At 43.0% G+C, this 27,866-nt stretch overlaps 1 protein-coding gene across 3 annotated transcripts in view; it reads left to right on the top strand.

Annotated features, from left to right (window-relative positions):
* Positions 1 to 26,645, top strand: part of LOC111866090 (PH-interacting protein) — a 29,389-nt gene extending 2,744 nt beyond the window's left edge. For 2 of the 3 annotated variants that reach the window (XM_023854670.2, XM_023854672.2), the window contains 25 exons: positions 2,135 to 2,285; positions 2,726 to 2,824; positions 2,909 to 3,069; positions 3,545 to 3,673; positions 3,897 to 4,073; positions 5,277 to 5,431; positions 5,946 to 6,062; positions 9,330 to 9,530; positions 11,361 to 11,488; positions 13,678 to 13,967; positions 14,936 to 15,161; positions 15,767 to 15,934; positions 16,766 to 16,916; positions 17,034 to 17,244; positions 17,331 to 17,594; positions 17,681 to 17,911; positions 18,388 to 18,592; positions 19,621 to 19,811; positions 20,306 to 20,539; positions 21,186 to 21,337; positions 22,494 to 22,778; positions 22,943 to 23,123; positions 24,274 to 24,475; positions 25,307 to 25,408; positions 25,635 to 26,645. In XM_023854670.2, coding sequence (XP_023710438.1) covers positions 2,135 to 2,285; positions 2,726 to 2,824; positions 2,909 to 3,069; positions 3,545 to 3,673; positions 3,897 to 4,073; positions 5,277 to 5,431; positions 5,946 to 6,062; positions 9,330 to 9,530; positions 11,361 to 11,488; positions 13,678 to 13,967; positions 14,936 to 15,161; positions 15,767 to 15,934; positions 16,766 to 16,916; positions 17,034 to 17,244; positions 17,331 to 17,594; positions 17,681 to 17,911; positions 18,388 to 18,592; positions 19,621 to 19,811; positions 20,306 to 20,539; positions 21,186 to 21,337; positions 22,494 to 22,778; positions 22,943 to 23,123; positions 24,274 to 24,475; positions 25,307 to 25,408; positions 25,635 to 26,329 — 5,106 coding nt within the window. In that variant the 3' untranslated portion in view covers positions 26,330 to 26,645. The remainder of the gene's footprint in view (positions 1 to 2,134; positions 2,286 to 2,725; positions 2,825 to 2,908; positions 3,070 to 3,544; positions 3,674 to 3,896; positions 4,074 to 5,276; positions 5,432 to 5,945; positions 6,063 to 9,329; positions 9,531 to 11,360; positions 11,489 to 13,677; positions 13,968 to 14,935; positions 15,162 to 15,766; positions 15,935 to 16,765; positions 16,917 to 17,033; positions 17,245 to 17,330; positions 17,595 to 17,680; positions 17,912 to 18,387; positions 18,593 to 19,620; positions 19,812 to 20,305; positions 20,540 to 21,185; positions 21,338 to 22,493; positions 22,779 to 22,942; positions 23,124 to 24,273; positions 24,476 to 25,306; positions 25,409 to 25,634) is intronic. The other variant, XM_023854671.2, reaches the window with a different exon arrangement.
* Positions 26,646 to 27,866: the final 1,221 nt, after the last annotated feature.

Raw genomic sequence — 27,866 nt, 5'->3', positions numbered from 1 at the left:
CAGTTTTAATATGTATTTTGTAATCAACAAGTGTGTAACACCGGTCAAAGTTTGACACTTCTCTGGCCATTATCTCCGTAACCATTCAACTTTGGACATAGGTGTTTTGGGTTATATCGGCATACTTTAACATAAGGAACACCCTCCCGAAGTTTGGTCCATTCCTCCTGGGACATCCTGTATATATATATCTTTGTAGAAGTAACTGTAATAGTATGCGGTGCATCTTTGAGAACAAGGACTTGAGCTTCGATGTAATGTGATTTATGTCCTTGTGGAAATATGTCCTGTATGCACTGCAAAAACAGGACCTGAACTAGACAGTTATAACCTGAAAATGACAATGATTATGCATGGCATGACAGGCATACTCAGTTTAATACATGTCTGTTAAAAAATCAATCAGACCTGACCTAATTTATTGACTTACATGGTTTATGTGGTTTTTTAAATTTTCAAAGCCCAAAGGAAGAAGCTGTTATAGGAGTTTTAAAGTCTCTTACCTATGAGGAAGGAGGAGTGATGAAGGAACACATTCTGAAATTCAACCCAGGTACTGCATGGTTACAGGTTCAGTGACACTTTTCTATTTTGATGTACATGGTGCAATCCAAAAGTTCCTGAAATATATTAATAAAAACTATTACATCTTACCTAGATCTTATTCTGCACCATCACCTTCAAAGTAGTCCCCTTGGGAGCGCATACACTGATCCCAGCGTTTCTGCCACTTTTCAAATGCATCCTGGAAGTCTTTCTTTGTTAGGGTGTTTAGTACCATCTGCGTTTCCGCTTGAATTTCCTCAACTGTATCAAATCTTCGCCCCTTCAACTTGATTTTCATCTTGGGGAAGAGAAAGAAGTCGAATGGAGCTAAGTCTGGCGAGTACGGTGGGTAGGGAACAACTGCCATCTTGTTTTTAGCCAAAAATTCCTGCACAATGTAAGCCGTATGTGGTCGTGCGTTGTCATGGTGGAGTACCCAGTCGTTCGTGCGCCACTTCTCTGGACGTTTTCTCCTCATGTCCTCCCTCAAACGCCTTAGAACATCGCGATAGAACTCTTTATTGACTGTCTGACCAGGAGGGACGAACTCCTTATGAACAATCCCGTCAATATCAAAAACACAGATCAACATGGACTTAATGTTGCTCTTGACTTGTCGAGCTTTTTTTGGCCGAGGTGAAGAAGGGCTCTTCCATTGCGACGATTGCTGCTTGCTTTCAGGGTCGTAGCCATAAACCCAACTTTCGTCACCAGTGACAACCTTCGAAAGAAAGTTTGGATGCTCTTGAAGCTGTTGCTGAAGTTCCCTGCAGACTTCCAAGCGATGCTGCTTCTGTTCATTTTGCAGCAGTCGTGGCACAAACTTTGCCGCAATCCTCCTCATGTTCAGTTCCTCTGACAAAATTCGTTGACATGTACCATAACTTAGTCCCAAGGTGTTACAGAGGTCTTGGATGGTCAGTCTACGATCTTGCAGAATCAGATCCCTAACTTTTGCGACATTTTCTGTTGTTTTGCCCATTGATGGCCGCCCCGAACGATCGTTGTCATCAGTCAATGTTCGGCCATTTTTAAAACGCTTATACCAGTTGTAAGTTTGTGTCTGGCCTAAACTGTTTTCACAAAAAGCTTGCTTCAACATTTGGTGTGTTTCTGCAGCGGTTTTCCCAAGTTTGAAACAAAACTTTATACAGACACGCTGCTCTCTCAGGTCAGCCATCACAAAACCGCAAACTCACGCAAACACAACAATGGAAATACGTTCACCAACAATGAACCCAACCACTCAACTCGACACCGCTTGCCACACTGATTCAAGAAGGATGTGTGAGGAGACTCCTAGCGGTATTTCAATGTACTCATAACCATTCGCGCGAAAAATTCAAATTTCGGTAACTTTTGGATTGCCCTACATATATGATATTTCTTCCTTGTCAGAAACAGGTGCCATTTTCTGAGAGTTCAGTGGTTATCACAGTTAGGAGACTTCCTCTTCCAGTCTTTGCCAGCCACACTAAATATGTTGATGTATTTTCACAGGCCTTATAGAAGAGCTGTGCTATGGCCTATTCATCTTGACATTCCGCATTTCTGTGTGTAGACTGAGGCTTGGTCTTCATGTTTTCAGGAGCGAAAGTATCCGCACATTGGTCCCACATACCTGCTGGACATCTGCCACCGAATTGGCCCAATCCTGGACAAGGAGATAAAGCCAAGTGTGCCTGGGGTGACCTCTTTGCTGGGTGCTGGTCGGCAGTCCCTGCTCCGCTCTGCCGATGGTGTGTGACTTGTGAAAACAAGCCTTACATACAGTACTGTAATGAAACTTGATATGAATGAATGTCATGCCACTTGCCTCCAAAATGGCATCTGTGCAGTTTCTGACAGTGCCACAGTTCCTCAGTTACTTATTTCAGTATGTCTGGCTGTGTATCTTGATACAGGATGGTTAGTTCATCTAAATAATGTAGAAAAAATCCAGTTTCTACCTCATAAGAACTGTCCACATTACAAAGAGTAACCAGCGGTTGCTGTTTAGGGAAATAATCACTGTCTATAGCGAGATGCAATTTTATTTTATTATTAAAGGAGATGGTACATACAGTTACCACTGTGCTAAGGAACACCATATGAAGGGTCAAGGGAGGGAGGTGGGATGTGGGACAGTGATGGTCCTCACTTGAGGTACCAGTTTCTGCACTGTGCGTAATGCTTGCAGGTCTCCAGCAGCAGAGCATTCACATAGTCCAGTATGGTACACGGCAGCATGGCTGCCCAGTTATCGACCCTGTCGGTTTTACCAAGCAGCACAATCTCGGTGAGTTCTGATGTCTCATCACCTTGCACCACTGGCTGCCTGGCTGCGTTGTATTACTGACAACACTGTTCCTGTTAATTGCAGTGCGAGTGTTGCAGGGGCGTGAGATCGCTGGACCATTGCAGCGAAGGCAAGCTGTTCCCACTCGCCTCTACAGCAAGCAGCAGTTGTTCAGCCGTACACTAGGACATCTGTCAGCTGTCTACTGCCTGCTGTTTGATCGCAGTGGCCGCTATGTGATCACAGTGAGTATTTGCACCTTGCAGGGTCTGTCCCAAATGAGCTCTGTATGAACAGTTTCATGAACACTTTGAAGTTACAGGACCAAAGGCATGTCCAGAGCACTTGGCCTGTGCCATTGGTTCTTGGTGTCCCATCAAAGGAAATTTCTTCTGAGTATCCTCATGTGACACAAGGAGACAGCTGCAAAACATAGCACTGTACCTTCACACAGAACAGTAAATGTAGGTGTCTCATTGGTCCTGTACTACTTCTCATTCTGTACAAAAATTAACTTAACAAAAGCTGGGCTTTATTCTAAAAGCATAATCCCTTTTCAAATTGTTAAATGATATCAGTGGAGCTGCCATCTCCAGATTTTGCAAGACCAACTGAAGTGGCATTGTTGGTGATGGATTATACCATGAAAATCAGTCTGTTGATTTAGAAGGTTTTGAGGCCAGACAGGTGGAACCACAAACTTCTCTCTTCCCCCATTAGGTTGCACTGGAAATCATGGTCAAGTGGGTGGCACCCCTGCTTTATATTCAAGGAATCCTGGCCCATGATTGCAGTAGAATGGAAGGCACAGCAGTTCCCCCAAATTTTGGCGCACCTTATGGTGGCCAGGTAGGCCACAACATGCAGTGCAGTGACAAATTTTAAAAGGATATAATTTTAAATCTTAACATTGTTGCATGGTGGATGATAAACAAAACCAAAAATAAATTCTAATGCCAACTGCAACAGGATGCAGCATTATAAACCATTAATAAATAAATTTATTTTTTACCCCTTGAGACATATACACGTAGGTGGTATGATGGTAGCAAGTCATATGTTATCTGTGTAGGGAGCTGATGACCTGCTGGTCAAGATATGGAGTGCAATAGATGGGCGTCTGCTGGTAACGCTGCGTGGTGCATCGGCAGAAATTACAGATATCGCTGTGAACACAGAGAACTCATTGCTGGCTGCCGGCAGCATAGACAAGATTCTCCGTGTGTGGTGTCTTCAGACAACAGCCCCTGTGAGTGCATTACCCCAAGTCTGTGTGCACTTGCAGTATCCAGGCAGGTTACTGAAACCTGTTACAGAAGTTACAAGACATAATCCTGGCATGTCAGAGGTCTTCCCAGACTTATGATTTAATATTGTCAGAGCTGATCCTGTTGATGCATTGTTCTCAGTTTCTACTGTATTTTTCTATAAATACTGTTATTTGGGGAATCTTTAGTTCTCTCATCCTGCAGTCCTCATGAAACTCATTTCTGCTGATGAAGTCACAAGTCGCCTGTTGTCATCACCCACAAGGCTGTGTTCATGTAGCAAGTGTCATGTAGATTCATATTCATGTATAACTAGAGGCTGATGAAGCTTTGAAGATCTAATTTATACATCTTAGTATTTGGACAGAATTTGCAGTATGTATGTTTAAATATTTCTTCATGTAGTTTTGTCCCAAATAATGAATTACTCCAGGATCCTGTCATGGTACTTATACTTTAGCAGATGACCCAAGTTTTAAAACTTACCACTGCCACACATTGAAGTTGAGNCCCCCCCCCCTCCTTTTTATTATGCAGAATCTCTGAACTCTCCTATGTTAAGCTTTGGGGTTTTGTTTTTACAGATAAACTTATGTGGTTGGTAACACTGATGTGATCAGCATGACAGTGAAATTTTCAGGTACTTGATTCACCAGTTAGTGTGTAAGTTTTCCTTTCTTTAGCACATATCTTACTTCTGTCCTGAAACCAGTAATTTTAGTATTTATCTCCATGGATAATTCTGCAGTTGTGTTTTATAAATGGTGTACTGTGTAGTTAGATCACCCACAATTCCAGGCCATCAGATATGGAGACTGCGGCCAGAGGCTGTTGTGACTGTAGTTATGTCATATTTTGCACCTCAGTGTGTACTGTCCAAATTCAATTTCAGAAACAAATTTTGATATAATGGAAAAGTTCCTGGTGTGTGCATGTTAGCCTTACTATATTTCCCCAGAAATGAATTCACACAAATTTACTGAATTGTTAGTAAAGAATGGCTCTCAGACTCCAGTAACCCCACAGTAGCACATCACTGACATCCAAGAACTTTTAACATTATACAATTCTTTTATTAGAGTATTGTTTACAATAACACAACAGGATGCTTGAAATGAAAATTAACATTATAAGCGCAGAACAGGGACATGAAAACTTATGGTTTTATGGTCTCATATTTGCAGGTGGCAGTGCTTACGGGCCACACGGGCATGATCACTTCTGTTCATTTCTGTCCACTGGTTCGAGGGAATGTTCGCTACCTGGTGTCCACCAGTTCAGATGGTTCAGTTTCTTTCTGGAGCTACAGTCGCCTCTGTCCTGGGAAATATACATTCCTGTGAGTGCGTTACACTCTGGCTGTCTTTACCCTAGGAAAAGAGATCCAACATTTTGCTCAGATTTAACTGTCCACCCACTTCAAGACCCACCTGGCTGCTGTTCTGTGAAGTTACAAGAAGTCTCTGTAGTACTGAATTCTGGCCAACTAAGCAATACCGCATCTGTCTTCAGCACTGAGCAGCGTACAGCTGGACCCCACCCAGAATTGTGCATCTGTAGGGCAAGAAATTTCTGAAATAACAAAAAAAGTAGGCATTGTGAGTTATGCCTGGCACTTCTTATTGATACATTTCTGTCAGGTTGTGTAGAAAGATGTGATTTCTATCTAATACATTAGTGTTAAGTGGTGAGGTACATAGTTGGTCGTTTGCATATATTGTATCATCAGGTCAGCTGATAACTGGGGAAGTTATTGATCATCTTGTTGCTAATCCATGGATTGTCCTATTGTGTATTCCTTCTCATCCCAGGACATTGTATGCATGAATGGCAATTGACTGTACTTGTTACAGCCCAAAGCCCATTCAGTACAATGAGAGGATGCGACCAGGACAGGCTCAGATGATCTGTGCATCGTTCAGCCCTGGAGGAATGTTCTTGGCAGCAGGTAGTGCAGATCATCACGTCAGGTGAGTCCCAGTGAAAACATCTGCTGTAATTAGGCTGGTAGGTAGTTTGATATCAACAGGAGTTTTGCTTCTTCCCATTTTACTTAGGCACAACCAGCCTGCAATTTAATTGTTTTCTAAGTTTCTAAATATGCATTTGAAAATTAGTAAATATTCTATTTAAACTTGTTTCTGGAAATGGATCTTGTGCTTGAGCATCCTGCATTAGTTGAGCACTTGATTTGTATGTGTTATACAGTCCTTTAAATGCAACCTTTCACATATTTTTGGTTAGAATAGTATTTAGTTCAAGTTTTCAGTGTGTATTGTATTACTTAAAATAAAAGGCTCACATTTTACACATTTTTCCCCATTGAAAAATCGAGGTGTGTCTTAAATTTGAGGGATATGCACCTTTCTAATTTTTTCCCTAAGACCCACATTTAAAAACTGAATGCGTCTTAAATTCAAGGGTATCTTATATTCAAAGTAATTTAGGTAATTGCATGAAAACCTGAACTAAGTAATGTTCTAACCAAAATTCTGTGAAGTGTTGCATTTACAAACTGTATCAAATGTATATATCAGGTGTTCTGTAACCTATATTTTGTTTCTGATCTTCAACGTAGAAGACTAAGTAGTTGATATTCACATTAAAATTACTTGAGAGACATGAAGTGACCTTGTTATATCTAATTTGTTTTCCATTTTGCATGGGAGCTCATTACATTCTTGTACAGTCTCTCATTTGCTGTCTATAATTTGTTTAACCTTTATCGGACGAACGTCATCATATGATGTCGTTAAAAGTTAGGGCAGCTGGCCGAACGACATCATATGATGTCATGGATTCCACGCGTGTAAGGTTTTTTAAAATTAAATTAAAAATATAAATTGTTCTATTTACATGATTTTTGGTCACCACCTTTATAAGGAGACAGCCTTCCTTCCTGCATGATCTAATGTAATCTAGCGACGTCATATGATGTTAAAAGTAAGGCCAAATGGCCGAACGACATCATATGATGTCGCGCATTCCACGCGTGTAAAGATTTTTTTAAAATTAAATTTAAAATATAAATTGTTGTTCTATTTATATGATTTTTGGTCACAACCTTTATAAGGTGACAGCCTTCCCTCCTGTGTGATCCCTCCTGCAAAATGTAGAAAACGAAGAATGTGAAGAAAACGGTCGCTTTTCATTGTGTTAGAGTAGAAAGGCGTGGCAAATTGTTCAGCAGTCGACCAGTAGTCCTTTAGTGTGTCTCTAATGTCATGTCCCATTTGAATGATTATTCCTAGAAACAGAAACATCTCGGATTCAATTACGTCAGGCCGTGGAGATGTTCCGTCTTCAAGTCTGTCTAGGTACTGGTGATAGTACCTATTCGTCTCTTCCACCAGCAGATGGATAATCCCCGCAAAGTACAGCATGAAAACGCAGAGAGGGGTGGAATCCTTATTCACGTGTGGAGCTGCAGTGATATTTATCACTGCAGCTACACCAGAATAATTATTCACACCTCTCCAGCCACACTGGTCTGGCGGTCCCCAAGTTGCCAACAAAGATGATGACCCTTCGTCCGCGGAATCAGAACTCCAACTTTCCTTGTCACTCTCAGAATCGGTTGAATAGCAGTCCGAATCTGTGTCATTGAACAGCTGTTTCTCAATTTCAGCATCAGAACTCCAACTTTCCTCGCCACTCTCAGAATCGGTTAAATAGCAGTCCGAATCTGTGTCGTTGAACAGCTGTTTCTCAATTTCAGCATCTTCCATACGACAACGTCGTCGTGTGGCCATGGTGAACTATACGGCACTCTAGCAGTGAATGGTTTACTGCCAGCACAAAATCTCTCTGTGCTTAGACCATGACCAGAAGCCATAAATCATAACCTCGTGCCCACACATACAAAAATCTCATTCACGTCTTGGCTGAACTCAATATCTGCTTCAAACATACTAGAAACACTGAAAACAGCACAGCAGCCATGAGCAAAGCCTGGATGATATAAAGAACCTCCACATCAAGATAGCCAGGTGGCACAATATCTGCCCCATATAAGAGGGACGATGGGAGGACAAACACGAGCCTGCATGGTTTACGAATTTTAATTATTGACAATCCAAAAATTTTTTAATTAGCATCAGGAAATTTTATATAATTTTATAAAGAACTTTACATTCCCAGGAAACTGCTGTGTTTGTGAAATGTTCAATTTTGTGTACTATGTATTGTAGCATATAAGTGTACGTACTTTACGTCTAAACAATTTATGTGATGGTGGTTTCCTATTTGTAGTGATGTTTGCCCTCTGAAGATGGTCCACAGAGACCGAACCATGTAAGGGTGTTTGTAGTAAAAAACTTACAGGTCACATTGGACAGAGTGATTTATATTTGTTATATTGCGATGTTTCAAAATCGTTACAAACACAATGGTTTGACTGCAATGAATGAACGAATGACTGATCTGGCAACACCATATTCCGAGAATGTACTCCTGTGTCTTTCTAACAGATATTACACAGCGAGCGATTTCAGACGCCCACAGTCCTGCATACCGACATGTGCCATACGATAAATAAGCTTCAACAAGAGATAGCATTGTATGTGAGGTCGCCACAAAGGACTTACACTGCTAAAACGCATGGTGCAGAAAATGTATTACACTGCTGGAACGCATGGTGCAGAAAATGTATGAATCTCTGGAAATTTTTTTTTTGGAATCAGTGTAAAAAAATTTTACAGATATTAAAATCTGTAAATTAGAATATCTGATTCTATATTCTTTCTAGATTAAAGGAGCGTTCATTTCGTTCGTTTATCATAAAAAATGTAGAAATCACACCATTTTTAGAAACATGCTTACAATTTCATTGCTCTAGTAAGGCGGGCATTTAAATAAACTCCGTCCAGCTGCCCCTCCCGGAAATTAAATGGCCCGTCCGATAAAGGTTAATGAGCAGAGTCTTAGGAAAAACAAAATTATTTTCAGAGTAACTGCTCTACCCTTTATTGCTTTTGGCATTGTAGCAGTAAACATTCTTAGTAACATATATGACATACTATTTAATAACAGTAATGGAATACATATTGAATATTCAATGGGAAATTTGGCAGTTTTCATTTCTAGCCAAAGTTTCCACAGATATCACTTTCATTAATCCACTGTTATATACTGTAGCCCTTGAGGGATATTTTGTAGCATTGTTGATAATGTAACTCAGTTGGCCGTGTTTAGTGTAAGGCCGTGGGGGAATCTGTAATGCATCAGTTCTGTTCCAGGGTGTATCTCATGGTCGGCGAAGAGGGGCCCCACCGCATCCTGGAAAATGAGGCTCACTCTGACCGAGTGGACAGCATTCAATGGGCTAATCATGGGCTTCGCTTTATCTCAGGCAGCAAGGATGGGACTGCCCACATCTGGCACTTTGAACGCCAGCGCTGGAGTTCACTCCAGCTGGTCATGAGCTCCAAGATGCCTGGGTGAGTGGGTTAGATTTAAGTAGCTCAGAATTTGGTACTTTTTTAAACATCAGTACCTTGAGACTTGGAATTATAGTTAAATAATGAGCAAGTATGAACCTTTACTGGCCGTGCATCACAACAACAGTCCACCTGAGCAAGCATTGCACTTCATCGCTTCTGGCACCGTTACCTAAAAGTTTAAATGTGGCCACCAGCTTTGTAGAAGCTGGGAGATTTATAATCCATGTTCGAGGATGATTATCATCCCTGTGGTACCAGAAGGCTTGTTATCACTGTTCCCTTACAGTAGTGGTGCATGTAACTGACTAACTCCATGGAGCTGAGTCCTTGAGAAACCACCAGTTATTCTGCTACTCAAGAATATCATGACATCTTACAGAACCTGAAGGTTCATTACCACATTCACAAGAGCCCTCCACTGGTCCGTATCCTGAGCCAGATTGATCAAGTCCATTCCACCCAATCCTATATCTCTTAAGATTATTTTAATATTATTTTCCTTTTGACATCTACGCCTTCATAGTGGTCCCTTTCTTTCTTTCTTTCTTGCTTTTTCACCAAAATGGCATTTATATTTCAGAAGGACTACAAGTGTTTTTCAAGGTGTTCAATGTATTGCATGAATGTGGGACACTTCCCAGTGCTCATGTTTCATCTGAGAGCACGTCAACAACATGTGGAGGAACAGAAGAACATTCTAGATTGGTACAGTGTAGCCCTACTACTAACATGTGAAGACCTTCTGCACCTCTCAGTGTTACACAAACATGTGTATGCTGAACATTGAATGATGATGGCTTGTACCCGTTTCTCCCCCATCTAGGGGATAGTTCCATGCATGTAGATTTCTGTCATTGGTTACATACTAATCGCCAATTTCTCCCATTAATAGAATTCACTTATGAAGCCACTTTCACCCATAATGGAATCAACAACACATTACTTGCGTTGATGGTCTCACAACAATCCACATGGTACTGTGGAAACAAATTTTCAGTATTGCTTCTCTATCAATGTGAGGTGTGGTATGATCAATGACATCTTGATTGGCCCCATTATTTTAGATGATTTTATGACAGGACATAATTACCTAGACTTTCTACAAAATGGATCACCAAAACAACTAGAGGATGTTCCTTTGGATACACGGATTGCTATGTGCTTTCAGCATGACGGAGCTCCTTGTCATTATACCTGACTTGCGATGCAACATCTCGGTGACACTTCCCGTATCGGTGGATATGGTTGTGACAGCACCTTTAATGGGCCACCAAGATCTCCAGACCTAACCCAGTTAGATTTTTGTTTATGGGTTGAGATGAAGGGTGAATTGTACAGAAAAAAAAGTGGATACATGAGATGAACTGCTCGATCACATCAATCATTGGCCATACAAAGGAATGTCAAGATGCACTCAGACAAGCAACACGCCATGGCCTCACATGAATTGCAAAGTGCATTGATGTTGACAGTGGAATTTTAAAAAATGTATTATAGCAGGTAAACTGTATAAACTTTGTCATGTGAACAATAAATACCAGTATTAGAAACTGTACATAATATCTCCTTCTTATCAACAATTTTGGAACTGTGCAGTGAAATAGCGCTCTCTTGGAAACCATTTGGAATAGGTCCCATGAACATACACACTTTTTTTTTCTAGGACTGACCAATACCGCAGCCTCCCAGAATATTTGACCCTTCCTCTTGGGGCATTCAATCATGTGACAGTGTTAACAGCACTTGCAAGCTGAGTCGAGTGTTCAGTGTTATTAGTATTGCAGGGGGCTTTATATGAAACTGAGTTTAATGTGACGTCTGCTGCAGAACACCAGAGCTGGAGGATGACAGCAAGCAGAAGCTCAAGGTGTCGATGGTGTCATGGGACTCTAGTGACAAGTGGGTCATAACTGCAGTCAGTGACCACACACTCAAGGTCTGGAACTCAGAAACCGGTGAGTTTACAACCACACCTCTTAACGCTCTTACTCAGGTACGTTGTCACAAATGTGCAGAGTTCAGTTGTTTCATCTTATCTTTGTTCTGACACTCTGTTTTACATGCATCCGAAATGTCTCCTTTCTCTTCTTTCTTCACATGGCCTTTCTTTTTTATTCAATGCCAGGTCTTTCCTCTTTTCTTGAGGTCTTCTGGTACCTGGCTGAAACATTTTGTTCTGGGTTATCCCATAAGTCTCTCTGCCTTAACCTTTAAGAGCCGAGCGACGCCATATGGCATCATTAAAATAAAGTCAAGGGGACGAATGACGCCATATGTCGTCGCGCAGTCCACGCTTGCGGCCGGCTTTTTAAAATGTAATTTTAAGTTATAATTTCTTTTTGTACTTACATGATTTTTGGTCACCAGCTTTATAAGTTGTCTCTCTTCCCACCTGTGTCGTCTAACGGAATGTTGGCTTTGTATGGAAATCTTGGAAACTTCCGGAAATCCAGAGTCCGATGTCGCACTTCACGCACTTTGTCTGGACGGTTCTTCGTTTCCCACGCGAAAAGCACACACGACACCTCAATTGCGAAGTAGAGGAAGTCGGCCAGTGATGTGGTTTGGCCTCCTATAATCGAGATATCTCCGATAAAACGGCAGGGGTTCGACCCCTGGGCCGTTGATGGCGAGGTGGACCCCTTCCAGCATGTTCCGCACAAGAGCGAGACGAAATTCTCTGTGACAACAGGCTGTAACTGTTCAGATCCAGGAGATGGAAAAATAGTTTATTTGTCCATTTCCAGGTTCGACAACAGATGCTATAACTGTTTGCCACAGTTTACCCACAGCTCCACCTGAATAATTATTCACACTTCTCTTGCCATGCTGGTGTGGTGGTCCCCAGGTTGCCGACCAAGATGATGGTTCTTCGTCGAAATCAACCGCCAGTGATGTGGTTTGAGCTCCTCTAATCGAGGTATCTCCAATGAAATGGCAGGGGTTCGACCCCTGGGCCGTTGAGGGCGAAGTGGACCCCTTCCAGCATGTTCCGCACAAGAGCGAGACGAAATTCTCTGTGTGACAACAGGATGTAACTGTTCAGATCCAGGAGATGGAAAAATAGTTTATTTGTCCATTTCCAGGTTCGACGACAGATGCTATAACTGTTTGCCACAGTTTGCCCACAGCTCCACCTGAATAATTATTCACACTCCTCTTGCCATGCTGGTGTGGTGGTCCCCAGGTTGCCGACCAAGATGATGGTTCTTCGTCGAAATCAATTTCTGATTCACTTTCCTCAATGCCACTCTCAGAATTGTCGGTACAAGAATCTGATTCGGAGTCGTTTATGAGTTGAAATATGTCAGCGTCTTCCAAACCAGACAGCGCAATGGTTGGTTCATGCTTTTGAAACTGCTTGGCTGTGGTATTAGGATGCTAACCATGAAAGTACTTATAATCTACTTCCAGTAGAGTGAGAACAGAGAGCTTGTTGTGTTGCGACAAGCGATAATAAACAATCAGGGTTCTTGTATACAAATAGATACTCACCCCACATCTCTGCATACCGAAATGAGTACGTGTATAATCTTTCGAGACATGCAAGACTAAACATGGCTACATAAACCATCCGCTGTGTTGCAACTTCTACATACAGTATTCTTAGTTCCAAGAACTCTGAATTCTTGTAGACAGACGACAGATTTGGGAATTTTTTACTTGGAATCAGTCTAAAAATTTTTACAAATTTTATAAAGTCTGTAAATTACAATATCTGATTCTATATTCTTTCTAGAAAAAAACAGCGTTTATTTGGTTCGTTTATCACAAAAATTGTAGAAATCACAGCAATTTTAGGAAATGATTACAGTTTTTATTGCTTTAAAATTGCGGGTATTTAAATCAAATCCGTCCCGCTGCCATTACCGGAATTTAAAGGGCCGTCACTTAAAGGTTAAATTTTAATTCTGATGCCACTCTTGTTGAATACATTCTATTTACATGGCCAAATCATTGCAGTCATTTACATATAAGTTTTCCATGAGTGTATTTATTTATTTTTAATATTTATTTGTGTTAGGGAAGGAGTAATTTAAACTCAGTTATGCTTCATTCCAGTGTTGATTAACTACACTGCCAACAGTATTTATCACTGTAGTAACACAGAAATGGATGCACATGTGTGGGCTGGCTGTTGCAGGTGTGCTGGTTCAGGTTTTACGAGGTCATAAGGATGAAGTGTTTGTCTTGGAAGCGCACCCGTTTGACAAGCATGTCCTGCTGAGTGCTGGTCATGATGGGCAGATCTTCATTTGGGACATCCTTGCAGGTAGCCCTGTTGCATCATTCCAGAACCTGATTGAGGGGCAGGGGCACGGAGCTGTGTTTGATGCCAAGTGGTCACCAGATGGAACCATGCTCGCTGCCACAGACTCGCATGGACATATTCTGCTGTTTGGGTTTGGTGCTCCAACTGATAGACTTCGCCAGGTGAGACCATACACTGCTGGACTGGGACACAGTGTCTCATTGAGCAGTTGACATTCATATGTCTGGTTGAGACGTTCCCTTTTTACAATTCTATAGCACTTCACTACTGAGCCATATCCTAAATATAGGTCTCTCAAGTACTCTTTTGCTGAATTTTTTCAGCTGTAAATTTGAATACCCTTCAGTTTTTAACCATTTAAAATGCTGTTGTCACTCTAGGTGCTGTAACGTTCAGAATCTGCATTTTTCCTGCACAATATATTTCTGTTTTTCTTGTGATTCTCACAATAAACAGTGATTATTTCCCTAAGCAGCACAACCTAGTTGGTCTATCTGACAGAGACTATTTTCTGTCAGGTTGGAAGTAGTGGAACTCCATACTTCAAAGTGTTGACATTATCATGCCATCCAAACCGCAGATTCAGTTTCCTTGTCTCAGCTTCACTCTTGTCACCTCCAGAGACTCTCACATTTGCACTACAGTAAGCCTTTGTTATAACACACTAACAGAGGGAGCAGGGTGTCTCTTACTGCTGATGCCCGCTATAACTGAGTGAAGGGGTATTCACTGAAGTGCACTGTAGGATACATAGCCAATACACACAATAAACACAGAGACACATAATGTGATTACATGAAGGTTTTATATTATTTATATGTGTGTGTGTTTTAAATATTTTGATAACTGTGTTCTAATTTTAAAACCTTATTAGTACCTGGACATCTGAAAAAATTCACAACTCTACACAGCCAGATTGTCCGTTAAATCTGGGTCTCTTATAATGAAGGTTTACTGCATATGTTAAAAGCTAATTTTACATTTTAATGCCATGAAGACAGCAGTACGATGTTCTGTGTATGTTCATGAGTTTCAGGTATATTTTCACACTCTGGATTCTTAGATGTTTGATGTAATGTGGTGCAATCTGTCCGTGGCAGATGTTACAGCCTACTTCATCATGTTGCAGCTGCCAAGTGAGTTGTTCTTCCACACGGACTACCGACCACTTATTCGGGACTCAAACCACCACGTTCTTGATGAGCAGACACAGACTGCCCCCCACCTGATGCCCCCACCATTCCTGGTGGACATTGATGGCAATCCCTACCCACCGTACCTGCAGCGCCTGGTGCCTGGACGTGAGACTTGCCGGGGTGAGCAGTTGGTGCCCAACATTGCTGTTGGGGCAGGAGGTGAGTACAGAGCCTGACAGGCTCTGTGAGGAAGCTCATCAGTTATTCATTTCACCCCTTGCTGTATGTCATTCAGTCCATTTGTCTATGTATGTAGAGTTACTCGGCTGTGAGCTGGATGATTGAGGTATCTGCTTTGATTCCAGGCAGGTAAAGAGATTTTCCTCTTCTTCACAATGTCCAGATTGGCTCTGGGGCCCACCAAGTCTCCAGTGTATAGGGTCCTTGAGGCTCTTTCCTATGGGGGTTAAAGTAGCTGGTACATGAAGCTGACCATTCATCTGGATCCATTGTGTTAGATTAAGAATCTATGGAGCTGTACCTCCACTCATCCATGCATATGAATGGCATGATACTTAATTAAGCTCTGTGATAACTTTACTTTGTCCAGGTGTAATTATGGTCCAAAAGTCAGAGAGAGGCCTTGAATTAGAGACCAAAAAAACTGAAAATGCCAGAAATGTGGAATGAGTGTGAGTCCTCTTTGTTGTGCATTCAGATTACATGACACTGCAAAGCTGTCTGTGGTACCGGTGGTACAAGCCCCTGAGGAAGGTCAGTGACTTGGAACTACCTGCCATGGTGCATGCCTCTGTTGCCTACAGGTCAGCAGGAAGTGATCGAGGGCTTGCCAGCTCCAGAGCCTCGCTCTAACATTGACCAGATGATAGAGGCCCTGGCAAACCGACAATATGGGAATGACCAGTCCCCACCAGCAGCCAGCCAACAGCCTGCACCATCCCTTCTGCGACATATCGCATCCCCACGATCAGGTCTGTATTGCTCTTGTGTGGAATGAGTTGATAGTGCTGGTTGGTTACATGTAGAGTAATGTGTGCAAGGTGGACGTAGCTGACCATTAAGGTAATGTTAACAGCATGTTTACTGACAGTTTCACTTGCAAAGCACTAATACCCTGTTGTGTGTTCCCACAATTTCTCCTCGTGTATTTCCTTGGTGTTCTACCCTTCTCTCTACAGGCAACTGCATGCTTGTCCAGTGGTAATGAGCTATTCTAGGTATCTGTCATATATCATGGCCAGCTCCAGTAGTTTGGTTCTTTCTGTCCGAGCGTGACATCATGTTTCTCCTCTTGTCTCCAACATCTCGTTTGTGTGATTTATGTTCTCCAATCTCATTCAGTTCCCCTGCCCTTGGAACCCAAGCTGAGTGGTTCTCATTGCTAAGTCTGTCTGTTGCCTCGTGTTGTGAACTGGTGTGTGCTGTCATGTGAATTCTCACCGCCAGCTGGAGGTGGTCCTAGTTATGCAGGTACAAGATAATTGTATTGTATTTTTGTAGTGTAAAACAAGGTGCTCTCTTTTTTCCTTCTTTTTCTTTTCCTGGATTAGTTTCATAATGAAGGTAAGAGTTACTATTCTGATTTGAGTGTATTGTGTGTTACTTGACAGAGAGCTAAGTTCTAGAACTGGCAGTTACAAGCTCAAGCTGCCTTGTCCTGTGTTATGTATCTGCTGAGGAGATACTGTGTATTGTTATGTCTTTGATAGGAGTAATGGTTTAAATCTGTGAGCAGGAACATGTAACTGTTTCACAGGTTTTTATGTAGTAGTGCCACTGTTAATAAAATGTGTCATGTGCAGGTCATCGTGTGGGGATGCGTCGCAGTGGGGACGTGGAAGGTGTGCGCCAGTCAAGTGGGAACTGGCAGCGAGATGGTAACATCAGCTGGTGCAAACGCACTCTAGTGCGCAACCTGGATGCAGCCATGCTGCGTAACATGAGACAGAGACTGTGAGTTGGAGTGGAAACCCACTGAAATGTATCGGTTGTGTTCAGTTCGATGTTTTGCCCCATGCACAGCTTGCACTGCCATTGCAAGCTACAGTGTGCTTGTGTTGAACTGTACAGGATGGCACTTGGATCACTGGAGTTGGAAACTTACCGTAGGGAACAGCGGCGGCGTCCTGTTGCTGAGGTTCAGCCAGTCCTTCCAGAGCCGGTCGGATGTAATCAGGGTGTGAGCACCAGGAGGCAGCATCGCAGTGGTGGCCAGCGCACACAACACTCATATAGGACTCGAGCTGCACGTGGTGAGCAGCATTTGGCCAGCGAATTTGAGGCAAGTCTAGATGTCGCCTCTTCACCTCTTTATTTGTTGCGCAAGTCCACAATTGTTTGTTCATGCATCTGTGTTTGTGATGTCAGAACCCTGAGAACTTGGACCTGAGTCCCAGTTGTACATCATCCAGTGAAGGGGATGGAGACGACTCCACGGCTCATTCAGAGGACCTGGCCGGCTCAAGCGACTCGAGCACAAGTGACTCAGAGAGCTCAGAGTATTCAGATTGGATTGCAGATGCAGGTGTGAATCTGGAGCCCCCAAAACGCAGCAAGAGAAGACCAGTGCCCAAACAGCTGCCACAGGGGGACACTGGGCGGCGGCCTGCTCGCACAAAACAGAGCAAGAAGGTGAGGGTTTCTCATTGTCTACACATGCTGGCATTCTAGCACATCAGCCCTTTGGTAATGGAGTCTCGTTTTATGTTGTTGGGAAGGTGGGACGACCTGCTCCGAACGTGACAAATCTGTCTGAGGTGCCAGAGGCATTCCGTCCCACTGAGTGGTTGTCAGAGGTAATTCCACGCAAGGCTCCCTACTATCCTCAGATGGGAGATGAGGTCATGTACTTTCGTCAGGGTCATCAGATGTACTTGAATGCTGTTCGTGCAAAGAATGTATATGAGGTTGGACCTAGGAGTGAACCCTGGGCACGGCAGACCATTAGGGTGAGTCACACCAGCACTTCAGCCACATTCTGTTGGTAGCAGTGAAACTGTAGTATATATCCTCAGGGTGTCTGATGCTGTAATGGTTTGGCATATTGCATCCTCTTTGCAGTCGTTATGTATGAAAGGCTAATGCTTGGTGGTCTCTCATATGTTAGCAAGTAGTTTTGAACAGGAGCAGAAAATGGCAACAATGAATGTCAGTGGAAGGTATGCTTCAGTTGGTATTTTTCAGAGGAACATCACCAAACATCCACTGTACACTACAAGGCAGTGCCACTTCTCAGGAGAGTGTGTTCTTCACAGTCACAGTGTGAGGACCTCGGATGTCCTGTCTGTGTTCTGAAACATGTATACACATGTGTGTTGAGTGGCAAGTGGAGGAACATAAACCATGTGGCTGCACTGAACAGAAGGTACGTCTGTATTAGCTGAGCTGGTAGAGATGTTCTCACTGGTGACATTCTTGTGTCCAGGCTCATGAACTTGTGAAGGTGATTGGCATCAAGTATGAGATCCGACCACCACGACTCTGCTGCCTGAAGCTTGCACTGATGAATGAAGATGGGCGGCTTACAGGAGAGAATTTCACGATCAAGTACCACGACATGGCCGACGTGCTGGACTTCCTAGTGCTGAGGCAGACATACGAAACGGCTCTGGCACGTCACTGGAAGCCCGGTGGGTCTCCTGAAAATGTTCAGACTTGCAGTGTCATTCTGAACTCTGTGTTGACTGAGGTCAGATGCTGTCAGTCTATTGCCTTTTCTGAGAGAAGGAAAAAGAATTACTAAGTCTTCTGCAGATTTTGTTTAAAACATCTCTCGGGGCCCACCAGAATCTGTGGAGTACAGGAGTGGCCCTGATTGTCCTGAATGATACAAAATTTTATAGGCAGCTCATTTAGAAAGGGTTTTCTATAGTAGATTTTATGCAAATAGGTTTATAGAGACATGTTCTTACTCAAGTGAACAGTGTATAACAGAGCCCTTCCTGAGAAGCTGATGTTTGTTTAGCTGTTCAAGAAATTGTTTGCCCTTTATTCAGTGAAAATGTTTATTACCATGCTCACTAGACTTCAACGCTTTCATCTTTTCTGAGCCGTATGATTCAGTCGACAACCTCCCCCCATACTTCTTTAAGATCCAGTTTAATATTATTCTCCCATCTATGCGTATACAGTCTTGTCCTACTTCATCTAGTCACCCTAATAATATCTGGTGTAGAGCACAGATAATAAAATTTATTATGCAGTTTTCTCTCCATCTTAAAGGTTTATACTCCATCATTAAAAATTATCCCAAAACAGTTTAGCGCATTTCACACCCTTGCAGTTTGCTTCCTGAAGGTCTGTTTTGATATTATATTGTCACCTGCATCTTGGTTCTTCAGCTGTAGTTTGGCCCAGGGACAGGCTATTTGACTGAGTGCTGTGTTGTGTTGTAGTTTTGTGTGTACAGTGTATAGGGCTCTAGGATGTTTAAACCCTGTGTGTAGGGATGAGACTTAAAGATGAGGTCGATTTTACCGCTGTTCTAGGCATGCTGTGTATGTCCGATTGTGCCCAAATGTTAGTTCTCAAACACCCTTCCCTGTTCATTATTTTTAACGATGCTGCCATTTTAATTCACGTAGCCTACGCACTTGAAGAAACATTGTTAAATACTGAGAAGTGGGCAGAAAGTATCTTTCTCTTGCTCTGTTGCTAGGCAATTGCTTCCGCTGCATGATCGATGACTGCTGGTGGACAGGACAGATAGAGTCACAGAGCACCTTGGATCCTGTGGAGTTTCCTGGTTCACTGTTCATGTGCTACCGTGTCCGCTGGGATAATGGGGAGTATGAGCGGATGAGTCCATGGGACCTGGAACCTGTGGACGAGCATCGACTGCCACGTGAGGTGAGATGACTTGTCTCCTGAACAGGCAAATTGCACTCTTGGGATTGGCGAGTTTTTAGACTTGCCCATCAGCTGGTATTCTGAAGGAATGCAGTGTTTTGGGTCTATTTCTGTCTGTAGGCAAAAGGGTGGAGAGACATCTGTTCAGTTGGGCCCATTGACAGAGCTGATCTCAGTCACTGGATTACCTACATTAATGGAACTTTTATAGATAGCAGTTGTTGTACAGTATTGTTACATGTAAATTTAACTTTCAAATTCACTTTAGGGGCCCAGATAGTCGTCTGCACATATCGTTTGAGTGTCTGGATAGATGTTGATCGGACACAGCACTCTTACCATGTGTGTGGTTAACCTACTTTAATACCCAGATGACAGACAGATGTGACATGTAAATGCATGATCTCACTACAAGGTGTATCAGTCCGCTTTCGGTGTTATTCTTACCTAAATCACATCTGTGTGTGACATGTGAACCCCATCTGTCTGTTCAGGTTGGAGGGGCTGTCCCTGTCCTTCCTGAAGAGCTGCAGGCCACACTGTACCGACCGACATCGCAAGAATGGCCACAGGGGGGCCGTGATGCCACTTGCACACGTATACTTCGGGGTCTGGACCAAGTCATGAGTCTGGCCATTGCAGAACCGTTCATAGCACCAGTTGACTTGAATCGCTACCCCAGTTATGCCCTCATTGTGGAGTATCCTATTGATCTGTCCACCATCAAGGTGAGTGGACATGGAAATGTAGTGCTCTGAACTGGTTTCTTGTCCAGTTTTGGTTCCAAGCAATTCTTAACACGTCTCTTGGTTTTCCCACCTTTGGAGTTTGATGTATTTAGCCCTTTGAAGCCTGAAGTCTATGTAAATATTATTTAAAAATCTGGAATATGAACCCGTTAATGCTGTGTAGGGAAATAATCACTGACTATTCAGGGAATCGTGTGAAGTATGTAAATACACTGTGACCAAAGTGTAGAGTTTCTGAATGTTTAACTATGTGGTCCAATATAAAGGCCAGTGCAAATAGTAGACAAGCATAAAATTCTCCGTGCTGTTAGAAACAGTCTGATATACAGCATTTGTGAAGTTGATCATGTAATTCAGGAAAAATCCCATAGTTGGTGTTGTTGTACCCACAATATGTTATCCAAACCACATAAAGATGTCTCATTGGTAGCAGTTCACACCTGACATCCATGTGATGTGTTTCCCTCGTTACTTTACAGTGTGGCAGCTTTCACCACATCACCGTTGCATCAGTTCCTCCCTTTGCATCACGTGTGCCTAGATGGACAGGGAGGCAGACAAGAAACTTGGGGTCTTGTCTTTGTCTAAGATCATTAGAAAGTGATGCAGTGTTTTTGCTTTACAGGCTCGATTTGAGAATCACTTTTATCGCCGTGTGACATCGGCTCAGTTTGATGTGCGGTACGTTGCTACCAACGCAGAGAAGTTCAATGAGCCAGGCAGCCAGATAGTAAAGAAAGCCCGCATTGTCACGGAGCTCTGCCTGCGAGTCATGAAGTAAGCAGCGCCTCTTTACATTGTTTCAAGATCCACAAAGCCACCCCTGATCCCCCCTCACCTGACTTCTAGGTCTTCTGTGTACAGCCTCTTCATTGTTGCTTGTGAGGTTTATAATGTACCACTGTTATATGTGTCCAGTTGATATTACTCTCTTGGAATTCATGTAGCAGGATTTTAATTTTGAATCTTAGTTATAAGTCTTTATCGTTTCTGAGCAGCAATACAAATCATATATATGTACACATGCACAAGTTTTGTAAGCATGGGATTTATCATTGTCATTATGCTATTTCAGGTTGCTATAGCAACATATTGTTGAACATTATCACATGGCATTGATGAAAGTTATGTAGTAGGTCGCAGATGTGTGTTAATGGATGGCAGTAGTGTCTACTGTGAGTATTGATATTTCGATGTGAATATTTGAAGTGTAGTAAAAAGTAAAAAAAGTAAAGGCATCCCTGTAACAGGCCATGGAGGCCCATGTTGTGAGATGTTGAGGTTCCCACATTTTCTGGACAATCAGCTCATAGATGGTGGTAAGGTTTTCAGCCTTACATGCTGGCCGCCCTTTACCCCCAAGAATATTCCTGGTACTCATTTCTGATAAGAGGCTAAGTCGACCTCAGGGCCATAGTGCGACTGGAAGGATTAGGTAAATTGAAAAAATCCACCTCATTAGGATTTGATCCCGCGACCTTGCAGCTTGTAGCATAGTGCCTCAACCAACTACACTACCACGTGCCCCCTTTGAAGTATAGTAGTATGCTATATACAGGAAACAGTTTAGAGTTGACTATTTGTGCATGTTCTTTCTGAGAAGTTGTATTAAATGTTAGCCTCAATCCACCATTTGATAACCTGAAAAGAGATGCGGCAGAGGGAGCAAGGGAAGTTTGTATGACACATGATGAGACTTCCTGTTGAATTCTCTCTCCGAGGGGTGAGTTATGCTTAAAAACTAAGACGTTCATGAGTTGAATTATGTGACAGACTTGGCAGACACACTTCCTTTCTTCATCTCTTCCTCTTCTCATTCATTCATCTTTTTATCCTCAGTATCTCTTATTTCTTCATTTATCTCTTCTACATTTTCTTGTCATTTATCTCCTGCTGCTCCTTCATATAAAGAGTGCCTTTGCAATTCTCATAGGGACCGGAATGATCTGGACGTGTCAGCAGTGTACCACCAGCTGTTGGATACCTACAAGTCATCAGATACCGAATCCGATGTGGATGTGGAAGCAAAGCCTGGGCCAAGCAGCGGTCGGAATGCTGCCAGTTTGAGCACCAACATGCCCAAACATCGGGAGCAGCAGAAGCGCAGAATGAGCCGACGCACGGCTGCGGCTGCGGCCGCCATTCCCACTGACTGGCGCCGTGAATGTAGGGATCTCCTGGAAATGCTCTGGAGCTGTGAGGACTCAACACCATTCAGGTTGGCATGCACCTCACAGCATGGTAATCAGGGCCACATATGTGACCTCTCACATCTTGTTACATATTTTTAATGCATTTCATCTATGCAGGATTATTAACGCAACAATCAGTACATGTAGAGTCTAATGAAGCAGCATTTTCCTGCTCATTGCATGTGTTCAGAATGCCTGTCGATCAGCTGGAGCATCCGGACTACTACCAGGTGATTGACACACCCATGGATCTGCGCACTGTGAAGGAGGACCTACTGGGGGGCAACTACGAGTCACCCCTTGAGTTTTGCAAGGACATGCGGCTCATCTTTATCAACTCTAAGAACTACAATACAAATAAGCGGTCACGGGTGAGTTGCCCAGTTCTTGCAGCTTGTGTCTTATGCTTGCTAATGGATCCAGAGTCACATAACTGTGTTAGTTAGTTGTGATGGTTGACACATTGAAACATGGAAGTTACACTTGTAACTAATTCAGTACAATATTTGGCAGTGTAGTGGTTACACTGCTGTTCCTCTGTCTTCAGGAGCTTGATACTGGTGCTCGGTTTAAGCTTCATGAGCCTGATCCAAAGTCACAACCCTGCTAAATTAAGCAGAGAAATCAGTATAGCTCCGCACATTAATCTCAGTGCTAGATGGAGGTGAGGTTTGCTCTAGGAAAGGAGCCCCTGGTACCCTTTAGATAAGAGGATGAGTGGGCCCCAGAGCCAGTCTGGTTGCTGTGAAGAGGAGATATCCATACCCCTCCTAGGAATTGAACCTTTGTTGCCTGATAGTGCAGCTTGTAGCGCAGTCACTGTAGTGACTGAGCAATATGCATTTATTTTTGTACACATTTCAGTATTCTTAGATGAAACATTTAGAGTGACAGAACTTCCCTGTTGTTTGGTGATTTTATGAACTTCATGTAGGTAACTCAGAGAAATTAGGAAGGGTACATGACAATTGTAGATTGTCTCCTTTTGCTTAAATACCTTGAGAGTTGTAAGTATTACAAATAACAGTGTTGCACGTAAAATGTCGTAATTTTTCTCAACAAATTTTGTTTGAAACCTCTTCATTCCAGTAAATCTATGATTCAGATGTGCACCTGGTCTGATACTATATGTCTTCATGTAAAGCATTACTTTGATTTTAACCAAATAAAAAATTTATCCACAAATTTTAGTTTACTCCCCAGTATCAATGTGCAATTTGAGGTTCTCACAGTGGTGATTATGAAGACGTGTAACTTCTGGCTCTGCTTGCCCCTGCTTTCACACTGAAGATGGAGGCAACATGTTCCTCCGAAATGTCAGTTCACTTTCAATGAACTACATGCCATCTCAGAAGAAAGAAGTCTTCCACAGAATCAGATTTCATGAATATCCTATCAGTGATTTTCAGCAGACAGACACAACAAAGTTAATGGGAACTTTTTTTTTCACCTTTTCACTGTCAACACACAAGCAGGTGAAATGAGTACCAGATGTTAACTTGAAGTGTGCCCTTGTTTCAGATATACTCGATGACAGTCAGGTTGTCGGCCATGTTTGAGGAGCATATGAAGACTGTCATCTACAATTGGAAGTGTGCACAACGGCGAGAGGTGCTTGGCAAACTCTGCACTGCACGCATGAGGAGAAAGTCTGCCAGACCAACATCCTCAGCGACACGAGATGCTTCCAGTAGTCAGCCTGCAGTGGGCAGAAGTCGACCAGGTCTGTAGGGCAGAGCCTTATAATCAGCTTAGTGTGATGTGTGCCTCTCGCATTTTTTGAAGTAGCCTAAACCCTTGTTATGTGCAAGTGTTGTGTCTGTTATACATAGTATATGTGACAAAACGTGGTCTTGGAAAATTGATTGTGAGATCGTGACAGATTTACACATTTTTGTCCCCCCCCCCTCCCCAAATCCAAAACGTGTGTTTTGGTATGCTGTCCGTGTGTCTGTAAATGCACCTTGCTCATGCTGGAAAGGTTAGGAAGAGTTTATTTATATTTGGTATTCAAGTGCTATTCATTATAGGTCCTAGCCCAATGAACATGAAAATTCTAGCTCCAGAACTAGTGGCTCCCAAGCACAAAATTGCAGTTTTCTCAAAAACTGCTGTAATGATTTTGATTAAATTGCAGTAGTTTATGGAGACCTTATTCCTAAATGAGACTGCATAGGTTGTATCTTCAAGAAAATAGTGGAATGCACTCTGGTCACCCAAAGGTGAAATATTTGTTTTATCGGAAATGCCTTGACTGATTCTGATTAAATCTTAATCATCTCTAAAGACAGTTGCCCGAAATAACGAAACGTATGAGAAAGTATGTGCAATGTCTTTGCACCAGTTTTTCTATAACTGTATTGCATAGTGCAGAGCAATATTTAAATTACTCATAATTTTTTCACCATAACCTGTGAGGGACGTCCAGTATGTATGACATGACATGAACATGTGTGATTGTCACCTGTTTAGAGACTCCAGCGGGGAGGGCCCCTCAAATGCTGCAAACTTCAGTACAGTGTGACATATCAGAGCATGAGTGTCTTGTTTGCAGGGCCCTCTCGACCACCAGCCAATGCTAGTGAGGACAGTGAGTCTGAGGAGGAAGAGACACCACGCCGCAAACGACTGCCCCCAACCCCCAAGAAACAAACAGGTATGACACTAAAGCATTCCTCAGTTACGTGAAGAGACCTCATTTGATTTAAACTATTGTAGTAGTGTCAGGCTGCCTTGCAGCCTCTTGTGCACTGAGTACCAGCTGTATGGTGGAGCTCATCATTCACCTTCATCTAGTTGCCTCTTGCAAGGCTTTGTAGCTTGTGCTGACCTTGGCAGTAACATTAGTTGTACAGTGATGAAGGTTCATTGCTCTGTTCCAGGAGTGGTGACAGTGGTGAATGGGCACACACGCCCTGGCCCCGTGTCTCGGCCCTCGATCCGCTTGCGTATCACGAAGGTCCGAGCTCGCAGTGAGTCTGATAGTCACAACAGCACCAGTAGCAGTTCTGAGTCTAGTGCCTCTTCATCTTCCTCATCTGGTTCCAACTCACACAACTTGGGCAGTGCATCAGACCACAAGCGGACACGTGTGCAGCCCCAGCGTGCAGCTGTCAGTAGGAAGAGACGGCGTCCTGTTTCAGGGGACTCTGAGGATAGCTACCGCCCTGCTCAAGCTCGGCGTCGTGTTACTAGTGGGCGGCGAAGGCAGCTGCGAGTGGGCCGGCGGACTGTGGTTAGGTACCAGGAGGACAGTGATAGTGACCGTCGGTGTACACGCAACAATGACAGGAGCAGGCGTCAACGCCACTGTGTACCTCCTGATGAGAGTGAGGAAGACAGGAGAGTGCAGTATGATACCAGGCCATCCCGCGCCACAAACAAGGTGCGATACTGTGAGGCAAGTGAGGACAGTGACCACAGTGCGCGGCGCACAACGCGAGGGCGCAGGACTCACTATGCAGAGGATAGCCATGCAAGCTCAGATGATGCTGCTGCAGTGTTGATCAGTGTGAGTAGCCGGGGGCGTATCAGGAAAATGACACCTCGAGCACGAGCTGCCTTCTTACGCAGTTAGATCAGACCAGGCCACGGCAACTACATGTGTTTTGTTTGGTACCAAAGCAAGAGTGGGGGTGAGGGATGAAAGTGTCCCCCCACCCAAGTTTTTGCAGTCAGGTTGGCGACAGTGATACTCAGGGCAAACTCTGTCGCCCAGATCTCACATGTCAGCGGGGGTGAGGCATTGGTGGTGTTATCTTATAGTTCTTAGTTGTTTTTTATTGTTAGCACCACGGTCATTAAGTTACTGTTTATTTTTCCAGATTCCATAGATATGTCACATGAAACATCTACATGTTTGTGACTGAATACTATACGTACGTTTTCCATAAGTGTTGCATTTTGCATTGAAGCATCTCCTTCCTGTGTCCCTTCCTCAACGCTGTGCTACCAGACTGCGCTCTGTTTCCTATCATTTTACAAGGATGTGAACTGGTTATGAACCCCTCAACTCTGTAAGAGTGGGAACTTTTCTGATTGACTATGTATCTGCTGACTGTGGTTAGCCAGTCATGTAGGTAGCAAGACAACTGTGTCTTGATGTGCCTGGTAATTCCAACACCACAGTCTCACATAACTTTCTGCCTGGTACAGGATTTTTCCAAGGCTAAAGGCACAGTAAAACATAAAATTATTGGACAGAAGAGACCCAAATCTTAAGCGGAAAAGAGATACTTCCTCACTGACAAGTATTCATTATGCAAGTAGCTTCCTCACATGGAACTCGAGTGTTCCCATTCGTCGCAGTAGCTGTGCCTGAGTCACTTCAAATATCGGCCTCTCTCAATCCTGTCTTACAAGATTCTTCAACGAAATTTTTATATCATGTCTGTTTCATTCATGTGTTCCATTTACCTTCCCACCATCTCCTCAGAGCACTACGTGAACACCATGAGCTATATAATTTTCTCCTTTCTCTTAGTCAACTTCTCAGTCTCTCGGCACTCTTTGAGAGATCACATATACACGTGCTGAAGAATACTTATCTCTTTAAGAAGGTGAGTGACAAGTCTTGGATTGCCTTTGGAGCCCAGGGTGAGGGATAGGTTTTGCTTTGTTTTGAAGAACTAAACATCCATCACCTTCCAGATTCATACAAGGGTGGCCCTAGACTGTCAGTAACACATTCTGGAGAAGGCAGTGTCATCAACCAACACAAACAATAATTTAACTTTATGTTTCTAGTTATTTCAGGGTGACTGCATGTTGCATTATCTGAGATTAGAAACACTGATGCAGTTGAATCAACGAATAATGGATTCCTAATTAGATACATTGACGCAGTTAAATTGCCACACATTTTCCTTGGCATTTTGTTGCTCTGGAAAGTTTTTCAGGAACATACTTCAGAAGATCTGGTAGTTATGTAACCTGTATTGCGATTGGCTGAGAAGGGTTAATTACATGTTTTAACCCTTTTCACTGTCACGACAACAAAGTGTTTGTGTCTAGTTGTGTGACGTGTCAGTCATGTTACAATATAACTGCAACAACAGATCCATATATCTTCGTGCTGTATGTTAAATTACATACTCTTTGATGTCTTTGATAAC

The sequence above is a fragment of the Cryptotermes secundus genome, unplaced genomic scaffold (assembly GCF_002891405.2).
Source record: "Cryptotermes secundus unplaced genomic scaffold, Csec_1.0 scaffold318, whole genome shotgun sequence".
NCBI lineage: Eukaryota > Metazoa > Arthropoda > Insecta > Blattodea > Kalotermitidae > Cryptotermes > Cryptotermes secundus.
This window is presented reverse-complemented; position numbering and strand designations above follow the sequence as displayed.